At 43.6% G+C, this 12,180-nt stretch overlaps 1 protein-coding gene across 8 annotated transcripts in view; it reads right to left on the reverse strand.

Moving 5' to 3' along the window:
* Window positions 1-12,180, reverse strand: part of LOC141055554 (alpha-actinin-1-like) — a 132,403-nt gene that overhangs the window by 25,080 nt on the left and 95,143 nt on the right. For all 8 annotated transcript variants that reach the window (XR_012221490.1, XR_012221491.1, XM_073552180.1 and 5 more), the window contains exons 7-10: window positions 7,472-7,564; window positions 6,203-6,424; window positions 5,444-5,591; window positions 172-322 (exon numbers count right to left, since the gene is read on the reverse strand). Coding sequence is in view for 6 of the 8 variants with exons in the window: in XM_073552180.1 (XP_073408281.1) it covers window positions 172-322; window positions 5,444-5,591; window positions 6,203-6,424; window positions 7,472-7,564 (614 nt within the window). In the remaining 2 variants the exon portion in view is untranslated. The remainder of the gene's footprint in view (window positions 1-171; window positions 323-5,443; window positions 5,592-6,202; window positions 6,425-7,471; window positions 7,565-12,180) is intronic.

Consider the following 12,180-nt stretch of genomic DNA (forward strand, 5'->3'; position numbering starts at 1 on the left):
CCAAGCTCCAGTCTGTGTCTCCATGAGGAGCAGTGTCGCCTTTCTTGGATTCCAAGCAATTAGTCACAATAGTGCATGGGTGAAACCGGATGAGGGATGTGTTTACCCCGCTTATGCTTCCTAGCGTGCAAAAAAAGAGCTGAAAAACAATACAGGATGTGGCAGACATACTTGAGTTCCTGGGCAATGGCTGCTATCTGCTCCACTCGGTCCTGATGAGCAGCCAGATCACTTTCGAAGGCCTCATGTTTCTTCAGCAAAGCCTTGATTTCTGACAGACTTGCAGTTTCATAGTCTCTCTTCTGCAGCATGGTTTCCTTTCCTATTGAGAAAGCAGAGGACAATGCTAGCGCCAAAACATGGAATCACGGCATAACAGTCACGGGGGCCTGAGTTACTATTCTGCTCCAAAAACATGGGTCACTTGTTGCGAAACTACAACTCCCAGCATGCCCTAAAAGAACGGTGGCTGTCAGGGTGTGAAGGGATTTGTCATTTCAGAACAGCTGAAGTAGCGCAGGTTGCCAATTGTGTCCCTGTCCTAAAACAATTGCGTCCCTATTTTAAAACTTTTGCTGTCTTCCGAGGAACCCCGTCCAACCTCCGCAGGAAATGCAGAGCTCCACCTTATACTAGATGAGGAGCAAAAATGGCAAGGCTCTTAATTTCAGCTTCTTTTTTTTTAAAGTCCCCTTTCTTTTTTTGTCTTGTAGTATTCATTGTTGTTTTGGTATCAAACTTTTCGAAATGCCGCGCATACTTCATGCATTTTGTGCACAATGTAAAAAAAAGCCTCTTTATTTTTGCCTTTAGCCCTTTTTTATGACTCTTTAGCGAAAACGTTGCAAAATCTGAGCAAAAATCCAGACATATATAAAAATAACTTTAGGCGGGTGAGCAGGGTTGCCAACTCGTAAAAAAAAAAATAAAAAAAATAATTTTTTATGGACACATTAGAAAACCATAATAAATCACTGATTATAGCTGATACGTACGTATCGCCCATAATTCTGATGAGAAGACATCATCTACACTCACTGTAACCTCGAAAATGATGATAATTACTGTCAAAATAATCGCATTAAGTTTTTTGTTTTTTTACAAACTGGACAAAAAAGTGACCAATTTTGCAGGGGGAGTTCGGACACAAGCCCCGATGGGGCCACTAAACTTAAAGGGAATCTGTCACCCTTTTTTTGGACTATGAGCTGCCGGCATTGACATCAGGGGCTTATCTACAGCATTCTGCAGTGCGCAGGCGTCGCCGTCGGGAGAGGTCTGGCGCCTGCGCACTGCAGTATTCTGCTCTGCCCTCAATAGGGCAGAGCAGTGTACCTGTGCCAGAGACACGACAGGAAGGAAAGAGGACGGCATCGTATGAAGATGGGAGGCGCCGGACCCGACCACGACACCCATCGCACCGGACCGCCCCCTCCGGTGAGTATAATCTAACTTTTTTCTTATCTTTCAGGTTACATTGGGGGCTTATCTACACCATTACAGAATGCTGTAGATAAGCCCCTGATGTCAATGCCAGCAGCTCATAGTCCAAAAAAAGGGTGACAGATTCCCTTTAAGAAAGAACGTTATGTGACACCATAGGCAGAATTCATACATCTATGAAATACTGACTGTTCTCACTGTGGAAGACTTGGCCCAATCTGAACCAACTGCGTCATATATGCCTATGAAGCAAACAGCTGCGATCAAAAGACTCCAAGGTTGAACCAGGTCTTCCGATGCAACAACAGTCCATATATAATGGAAGTGTGAAATCAGCCTTAGGCAAAGTTCACATGTTGCATTTTTGCTGTGTTTTCTTTTTTTTAAATGCAAACTAAAAGCTACGTTTTACAGTATCAGCAAAAGCTATAAGATTTCAGAAATCTCATGCACACATTACCTTGTTTGCTTTTTTCCTGACTTTTTTTTATGGAGCCATATTTAAAACGAGGTAGATCTGACATCATGTTGGTCACATTACCCCAGAATCAGGACACAAGTCTTTGTTACATCAGGCCTCCTGATGAGCCCTAATGGGTGAAACGCGTCGAGGCGTATAATTCTCTATGGCTGGTGGCAGTTAACCAGATGAGTGCCATCATTCTTGGGGCAGCAATATGCAGCATTCCTCATCATATCTGTTATATGTGTCTGTTTCTCTTTCCTGATTATCAGTTGTGGGGTTACACACCGTGTCAGGATATGTTGGTATCTGTGCCACTACATTAGAGTATAGATTGGATCATAGTCTGCAGTAAACCTGCTAATTATATCATTATGTATGCAAACCATTTTTTTTTCCTCCTGCCATGAATGTGTTGCATCTCGGGTCCTTCATTGACCTGATTGTAGTTTCAAGTTGGTTTAGCATTGGTACTCATCTGTGTCATTAACAATTGGCATTAAAAAGCAGTATCTATTGCAGCAGTTTTTTTTTTTAACTCTGTCTGGATGCTTAGAAACCACTTCCATTTTATATACGTGGTTAATGATGGGGTTATAACTTCTTTTGGGCAATATCATGCAGCATTTTTTGTCACATTTGAAATGTGGCATTGTTGGTCTTTTTGTTGCTATTGGAAAAAATGTGAACGTACACTGCATGCTTAGAAAACGCTGATTTAACCAACATTAGGTTTTTCCTACAGTGACCACATCTGAGTTGTCTCTAATAGTTTTCTGAGCACCATTTTTTCATCTTTGCAAACTATTAGTTGGCAATATAAGCAGTACTAATTTCTGCAGCAACTTTTGAAATTTAGTCTGCATGTTAAGAGACTACAGTCTATTTTGGCAAACCAAGGGCCCAAACCCCTGGAGTATTGTTATCCTTTGACCACGTTGTGAAATTATTTCAATCGTCACCAATTGCCTATTGTGTTCTTTTTTTGTTTTTAATTGGGGTCTAGGGTCCTCAGAGATAGGATCGTCTATGTCTATTGATAGGGGTTCCTTTAGGACATCTGGTAGGAGGGTTCCCCTAGTGGCTGTAGGGTGGTACAGGGCTCCCAGGGTCAGTCATCGTGGAGCAGGGGAGCCACAACGTTCCCCCCTAGGGTGCCAACCTCCGCAGCCAGGAAGGCGACAGAGGGACTTCTAGCTTACCCATTTTTAATTGGTAATTTTGGAATACGGTTGTTTTTGTTTGTGCATTTTTTTTTTTTTTGGTGTGAACCATTGCATATGGTTTTTTAATCAATAAAGATATTTTTTAGGGATATATACAGTTCAGTCCATATATATTTGGACAGAGACAACATTTTTCTAATTTTGGTTCTAGACATTACCACAATGAATTTTAAACAAAACAATTCAGATGCAGTTGAAGTTCAGACTTTAAGCTTTCATTTGAGGGTATCCACATTAAAATTGGATGAAGGGTTTAGGAGTTTCAGCTCCTTAACATGTGCCACCCTGTTTTTAAAAGGACCAAAAGTAATTGGACAATTGACTCCAAGGCTATTTCATGGACAGATGTGGGCAATCCCTTCGTTATGTCATTCTTAAATAAGCAGATAAAAGGCCTGGAGTTGATTTGAGGTGTGGTGCTTGCATTTGGAAGGTTTTGCTGTGAAGGAAACATGCGGTCAAAGGAGCTCTCCATGCAGGTAAAACAAGCCATCCTTAAGCTGCAAAAACAGAAAAAACCCATCTGAGAAATTGCTACATTAGGAGTGGCAAAATCTACAGTTTGGTACATCCTGAGAAAGAAAGCAAGCACTGGTGAACTCATCAATGCAAAAAGACCTGGGCGCCCACGGAAGACAACTGTGTGGATGATCGCAGAATAATCTCCATAGTGAAGAGAAACCCCTTCAGAACAGCCAACCAAGTGAACAACACTCTCCAGGAGGTAGGCGTATCAATATCCAAATCTACCATAAAGAGAAGACTGCAGGAAAGTAAATACAGAGGGTTCACTGCACGGTGCAAGCCACTCATAAGCATCAAGAATCAAAAGGCTAGACTGGTCTTTGCTAAAAAACATCTAAAAAAGCCAGCACAGTTCTGGAAGAACATTCTTTGGACAGATGAAACCAAGATCAACCTCCACAATGATGGAAAGAGAAAAGTATGGCGAAGGCGTGGTACAGCTCATGATCCAAAGCATACCACATCATCTGTAAAACACGACGGAAGCAGTGTGATGGCTTGGGCATGCATGGCTGCCAGTGGCACTGGGTCACTAGTGTTTATTGATGATGTGACACAGGACAGAAGCAGCCGAATGAATTCTGAGGTATTCAGAGCCATACTGTGTGCTCAGATCCAGCCAAATGCAGCCAAACTGATTGTCCATCTGTAGTATGAAACGACGACCAATGACCCAAAACATAAAGCCAAAGCAACCCAGGAGTTTATTAAAGCAAAGAAGTGGAATATTCTTGAATGGCCAAGTCAGTCACCTGATCTCAACCCAACTGAGCATGCATTTCACTTGTTAAAGACTAAACTTCAGACAGAAAGGCCCACAAACAAACAGCAACTGAAAACCACCACAGTGAAGGCTTGGCAGAGCATCAAAAAGGAGGAAACACAGCGTCTGGTGATGTCCATGAGTTCAAGACTTCAGGCAGTCATTGCCAACAAAGGGTTTTCAACCAAGTACTAGAAATGAACATTTTATTTACAATTATTTAATCTGTCCAATTACTTTTGGTCCCTTTAAAAACAGGGTGGCACATGTTAAGGAGCTGAAACTCCTAAACCCTTCATCCAATTTTAATGTGGATACCCTCAAATGAAAGCTGAAAGTCTGAACTTCAATTGCATCTGAATTGTTTTGTTTAAAATTCATTGTGGTAATGTCTAGAACCAAAATTAGAAAAATGTTGTCTCTGTCCAAATATATATGGACCTAACTGTATGATTTAACAGTTGGATACCCTTTTTGGATCAATTTTTGATAATTTTCAGAAAACTCAGGAACAACAAGCACTAAACTGTATCAGCATGAAAAATGCAGAAAAAAACCGCATCAAAACCTGCTTTTTTATGGCCAAGAGAGCAAGCTTTGCCTGCAGGAACAAAAAAACACAGCAAAAACAAAACGTGTGAACATAGCCTTATAGAGAATCTTAGAAGCCACCTAGGTGTTTGAGCCTGTATTATTGTGCACCAGATATTCTTATCATTTACAGCAGATGAAAAGTCTTACTGCATTAGCTATGGAGGCACAAATACAGGGACATCCTCTGTTACCTTTGATCTTCCTATACCAGAATGCACATTTGAGGACTCTTAGCGCTGAATTTTATAGTTGCGCCCTTCGGACAGGTCAGCTATTGCTCTACATCTCTATAGTATTGTTGCTTCATCCTCTTCCAGACCCGGAACAGTAAACTAATCCAGTATGTGGAAAAAACTGAACAAGCCTGAGAACAAGCAGTGACAAATCATCTCTGGGGATAGACAGATGGTATCAGCGCGATCATATTACCGTCAGTCCACGATTCATGAATAGAAGCTTTCTGACGAAACTTTTCAGCCAAGTGGTCTAATCTTTCCAACCTCCGGATCTCATTCAGCATCCACTCCTCGTAGCCCTTCTCCGCTTGCTCCAAACCACCCCATGCATTGTTTATATCCTGGGAAGGAATTGAGAAACTATCAATCTTGTATCTAAGGGGGGAAAATTTTTTTTTTACTAAACTGAGAAGATCTGCAATCACACCATGAGATAAAAAGTAGCACGGTGACCATCGGGACGCATTCACTGTATTTCAGGAAGGAATGTCTGGCTAGAATAGGATACAAATAACTTCATTCTCGCGTTGTTCCAAAGGTTTTTGGAGAGGTTGGAATTTTTTCTTTGCAGATGGTCATTATTAAAGGGCAGGGGTATGTAAAAGGCATTGTAAATTTCTTATAAATATTTTCGGTGTTCACATTGCTGAGATTTAATATGAGCCAGAGACAGATTTTCCATTTTCCAAATTGCATTGATTAAATTTTGATTTTTTACAAATAGTGACAAACATTTATCTTATAGGTATGCCATTGTTTTTATGTAGAAGGATGTGTGTAAATCGTGTGGCACATTTAACCGGATACATTATTGGGCGTCTGTGGCTTTATATCCTATCTACGTAGTCAACCAACCTCCTTTTTTTTAGTAAATCATTATTCACAATTGTGCTTGGAGGACATTATACATATCTGCATAACGGAGATAGGCTTTTAACGGTGTCACACTCACCGAGACCATCTTCCCCTCGGACGGCATGAACGCTGGCCTGTTGCTAAGTCTTAGCTTGGTCTGAAGAGTGTTAAAGTTGATCTCTAGCTGGCACTTTTCTTGAACCTTAGGAGGCTTGTGAAGACGTCTATAATCTCTGAAGTCCTCCAGCTTCTGTTGCATGGCCTTTTCAGGTGCGCGGTCCTCCAGCCAAGGAATAGTCTTTCGGATCCATTCTAAGAGCTGCCAGAAGAAGACGGTGATCAGGCATCTTACATGGTTAACGTGTAGATGGCACAAGAAATACATTCGCTTGTTTCCCAAATTTATGAACACAGATAATGATCTCGTTGCCACAAATAGCTTCTGCTGTATTAAGATTTTTCCCTTTTACTTAGGACACTGTACCACCCATGTTTTGTACTGTATTACACAATTATATTTCTGCATTTAACTTTCCCAGAAAAAAAAAACAACTAAAAAAAATAATAATAATGTATACTATCATTCTCAAAAGAGCGGAGACTTACCGTAGGCAGTCATATATTAGGCTGTGCAACCGGGCTTCAGATCAGCAATAGATCCTTCAGGGCAGACAGCCCGATATTGTTCTCGGCAGCACAGGTCCTGTTTACACAGGAGAATGTGCTGCCGAGAACGATTATCTTTTTCAAGATCATGTCGCCTGTTGAATGAGTGACACTCGTTCATGATAATCATGCAGTGTAAAAGGAGATTAACTTTCCAGATACGGGCAAGTTCAAAAGGAGCATCTGAGACGTGCATCCTTCTGATACAATGAAATATGCCATCTGTTCCCCGGTTACTGATCTCAGAAACTCTCTCTATGGAGGGTTTTTCTTATCCTTGTTGGTATAAAGGTGACCATACACATGAGCCAAAGCTCAGACAAACCTCGGGCCCACCCGAATTCATTGGGCTAAGATGACCTCTCCACATTTTTGACGGAGAAAATGTCATGGAAAGAAGGATCAAGCACATTGGATTTCAACAGGTCTCAACTTTTTCTGTAAGGTTTGACTGATTCTTTCTCCACTGAGATATACATGCACGATATTATGATCTCTCGGCAAAATGGACAATTGTCCGGCAAGGTTTTTTTTAACTTTTTTATGTGGTTGGTCACTGTATAGTTACAATTTTGGGAGCTCTCCGCCCCTACCAGTTTCAGAAGTCATTGCTCCAGGTCTTCATTTTACATAGCACTTGAGAAAATGTGAACACGCACATAAGATTTGCGCATTTTCCCATTTTGCCCTCAGCACTCACGTCGCTTGCTAGTCTTTCATAGTCCTCCATCAGCTGTTCATTCTCCTGATTGACAGCTAGCACATTATAGATACGATTGGCTGCCGTCTCAGCCTGCACGGAAAAAAGGGAGAAAATAGTCACCATTGACGAACAATAACAAACCGTTCTTCATAGGACACATAAGCAACGCAGAAGCCACAGAATAAATTAGTTATAGTTGAAATATGTGAGAAAGGTGATCTACCCAATACTAATGAGCAAGAAATACAATGACAAGCTATTCAGAAGTTTCCCCTACGCTGTGTACCTACTGGCACACCATTACACCTACAGCCTGTGCGTCACTACAAGCTCTCATTATAAATCAGGCATAGTACACAGGGTTAACAAAATGCAAAAACAGAAAGCAAGGTTATTTTGGAAAGCTTATGGGTAATGGAGATTTACATGCAAGAAAGTCTTGGCAGCTAAAAATTGTCCCAAATTGCTTGTACTATTATTGAAACTAAAGGCCCCTACACACAGGCAAAACAGCTAGATCTCTTCGGAGAGCAGAGGTCAGGGGTCAGGCATGTTGGATTTTTACATGCCTGATCCTTAGCTCTGGTCCAGGCTTATTTTCCCAAACAATACTGAAATAAACATGTACGATTGGATAAAGAGAATCTGTCACCCCGATTCCAATGAAATGTCACTTATTGGGCTGATTGCGCCATTCTGATACATCAGCGTTAGAGTTGAGCGACTTTTGGTTTTTTAGGGTCGCGTTTCGTTTCGTGAAACCCGACTTTTCCAAAAGTCGGGTCGAGCAAGATCGTCCGATTATGGGGAAAAGTCGGGGTCGTCCCGAAACACGAAACCCAATGTAAGTCAATGGGGAATAAAAGTCGGCAGTGAGAGGAGGACAGGAAACACACCTACAGTGCCCATTTGAATGCCAAAAGCATCAATTCTTCTTTCTCAAGCTTGTCAACCTTAATTAACTTCATAATACAAGTTACGCACTGAAAAATGGGGGTTATTTGGCTACAAACTGTGGGGGGGGGGGAGGGCTGGCTCCAGGTTTTCATGTGCCCTGGGCGAAAGAGCGCCCCTTTAACACATACCACAACTCATCATGCTCCGATACGGCAGAGAAATAGCGGTATAGTACAATGAAAAATACCTCACTTTTTACATCTCATGACGAGGCCCATCTATTTCTCCATACAGAATCATTGGTCCCATATAATGTTTGAAACAGTATATGATGAGCTCCACATAATGCTACAGTATATGTTGGTCCCCATGGATGAAGCTCCACTGTCTTATGGGCCCAAATAATGCTCCAAACATAATGGGCCCCATTTCTAATGCTCTAGTGTATAATGGGCCCTGTAAATGCTGCTCCAGTGTCTGATGTCCACCTTTGGAATGTTCCAGTGTATGGTGGGCCCCATCTATCATTCTCCAGAGTATAGTGCTCCCCAAAAATTGCTGTCCCAACATTGAAAACAATCAAATAAGTCTCCTCGCTAGGGAATCCCTGTACTTGTCTGGACAGGTGCTGTAGCTTGCTTAACAGCTCGCCAGCCGTTCTCACGCCCAGTATGGATTACACGTGATTGCACAAAGGTGAGAAAGGGTACCGTATCCCCAGATAACATGTATGGATAGCGTACACATTCAAAATATATGTCTCAGGAGGCAGGCTCAGACGGTGTTAGGCCCAGTATGGATTGCACGTGATTGCACAAAGGTTAGAAAGGGTACCGTATCCCCGGATAACATGTATGGATAGCGTACACATTCAAAATATATGTCTATACAGCATGAGGCAGGCTCAGACGGTGTTAGGCCCAGTATGGATTGCACGTGATTGCACAAAGGTTAGAAAGGGTACCGTATCCCCGGATAACATGTATGGATAGCGTACACATTCAAAATATATGTCTATACAGCATGAGGCAGGCTCAGACGGTGTTAGGCCCAGTATGGATTGCACGTGATTGTACAAAGGTTAGAAAGGGTACCGTATCCCTGGATAACATGTATGGATAGCGTACACATTCAAAATATATGTCTCAGGAGGCAGGCTCAGACGGTGTTAGGCCCAGTATGGATTGCACGTGATTGCACAAAGGTTAGAAAGGGTACCGTATCCCGGGATAACATGTATGGATAGCGTACACATTCAAAATATATGTCTATACAGCATGAGGCAGGCTCAGACGGTGTTAGGCCCAGTATGGATTGCACGTGATTGCACAAAGGTTAGAAAGGGTACCGTATCCCTGGATAACATGTATGGATAGCGTACACATTCAAAATATATGTCTATACAGCATGAGGCAGGCTCAGACGGTGTTAGGCCCAGTATGGATTGCACGTGATTGCACAAAGGTTAGAAAGGGTACCGTATCCCTGGATAACATGTATGGATAGCGTACACATTCAAAATATATGTCTCAGGAGGCAGGCTCAGACGGTGTTAGGCCCAGTATGGATCGCACGTGATTGCACAAAGGTTAGAAAGGGTACCGTATCCCTGGATAACATGTATGGATAGCGTACACATTCAAAATATATGTCTCAGGAGGCAGGCTCAGACGGTGTTAGGCCCAGTATGGATCGCACGTGATTGCACAAAGGTTAGAAAGGGTACCGTATCCCTGGATAACAAGTATGGATAGCGTACACAGTCAAAATATATGTCTCAGGAGGCAGGCTCAGACGGTGTTAGGCCCAGTATGGATTGCACGTGATTGCACAAAGGTTAGAAAGGGTACCGTATCCCTGGATAACATGTATGGATAGCGTACACATTCAAAATATATGTCTATACAGCATGAGGCAGGCTCAGACGGTGTTAGGCCCAGTATGGATTGCACGTGATTGCACAAAGGTTAGAAAGGTTACCGTATCCCTGGATAACATGTATGGATAGCATACACATTCAAAATATATGTCTATACAGCATGAGGCAGGCTCAGACGGTGTTAGGCCCAGTATGGATTGCACGTGATTGCACAAAGGTTAGAAAGGGTACCGTATCCCTGGATAACATGTATGGATAGCGTACACATTCAAAATATATGTCTCAGGAGGCAGGCTCAGATGGTGTCAGGCACAGTATGGATTTGACGGCCCAGATTACACAGCGGAGGAGCAGGGAGAGGTAAAGATTGCAAATGCTGGGGCCCTGCCCAAGCAAGGGGGGCCCACGCGTGGGCGTCGGTACTGGCACTGGGCCCCTCATAGTACAGCGGTGTGTCTGACGGCGGGTGTGCACCACCACTGTCAGAGACACTTGATTGCACTATGAGGGACCCTGTGCCAGTGCCCGCGCCCAAGAGTCGGCCTACCCACCTGTCCAGGGCAACGGCACTCGCACGGTGTCGTGCGGTAGGTGGTGACCCCGGCCATGGGGGGGGGGAGGCAGCACAGTTAGGGAGTTTTAGAAAGTGGCATATGTTGATGTTGGACATTCAGCTGATGCAAAAGGCGAAATAGGTGAAGTACCAGGAAGAGGTGGACCAAAGCAAGCCATTTTTCTGTCACACTATGTGTCATCAGGGGAAGGTGGGACAAAATCCTTGGAAACCCATGCGTGGTTCATTTTAATGAAGGTTAGATCATCTACATTTTGGGTTGACAGACGGGTCCTTTTTTCTGTCAGGATTGATCCAGCTGCACTGAAGACTCTTTCCGATACCACACTTGCAGCTGGGCAAGCGAGCTCCTGTAAGGCATATTGGGCCAATTCAGGCCAGGTGTCCAGTTTAGCGGCCCAATAGTCAAAGGGGAATGACCTGTGTGGGAGAACATCGATATGGGAGGAAAAGTAGTTTGTTACCATAGTTGACAACTGCTGTCTCCTGTCACTTTCCATCGATGCAGTATTACCAGTTGTGTGAGCGGTATTTGAAAAATCAGTCCACAACATTGTCATGAAACCCATGTCTCCAACGCCACTTCTGCTGTGTGTACCACGAGCACCTCTGCCAAGCTGCCCCCGGCCCGTACGGCTCGTGTGAGAACCATCACCGCTGCTGTGTGCTGGGAATGCCTCAAGCAACCGATTTACCAGAGTTGCTTGTTTATTAGCCAATATTAGGTCAAGGTTCTCCTGTGGCATGATGTTTTGTAATTTGCCTTTATAGCGTGGATCCAGGATGCTGGCCAACCAGTAGTCGTCATCGTTCATCATTTTGGCAATGCGGGGGTCCCTTTTTAGGATCTGCAAGGCATAATCTGACATGTGGGCCAATGTTCCCGGTGTCAATGATGCACTGCGAGTGCTGGGTGGAGGAGCACTTTCTGGCAAATCCACATCCCTCCAGTCACGCACAAACCCTGTACCAGACCTTGCCACGCCAACATTTTCACTTGCCCCACGAGATGCATCCTCCTCCCCTAAGTAATCATCCCCATCATTCTCCTCCTCCTCCTCTTCTTCCTCCACCTCGTCCAGGAGAGGTCCCTGAGCAGACAATGGCTGAATGTCATCAAGGATTCCCTCCTCCTCTTCCTCCTCATCAACATTGGCTGCAGACGCCTGCTCCTTAAGGTGCATCAAAGTTTGCATGAGCAGACGCATAAGTGGGATGCTCATGCTTAGGATGGCGTCGTCTGCGCTTACCAGCCGTGTGCATTCCTCAAAACACTGAAGGACTTTACAAAGGTCTTTCAGCTTCGACCACTGCACACCTGTCAACTCCATGTCTGCTCTCAAAGTGCCTGGCCGT

The sequence above is a fragment of the Dendrobates tinctorius genome, unplaced genomic scaffold (genome assembly GCF_039654945.1).
Source record: "Dendrobates tinctorius isolate UK_male_01 unplaced genomic scaffold, ASM3965494v1 ptg000186l, whole genome shotgun sequence".
Taxonomy (NCBI): domain Eukaryota; kingdom Metazoa; phylum Chordata; class Amphibia; order Anura; family Dendrobatidae; genus Dendrobates; species Dendrobates tinctorius.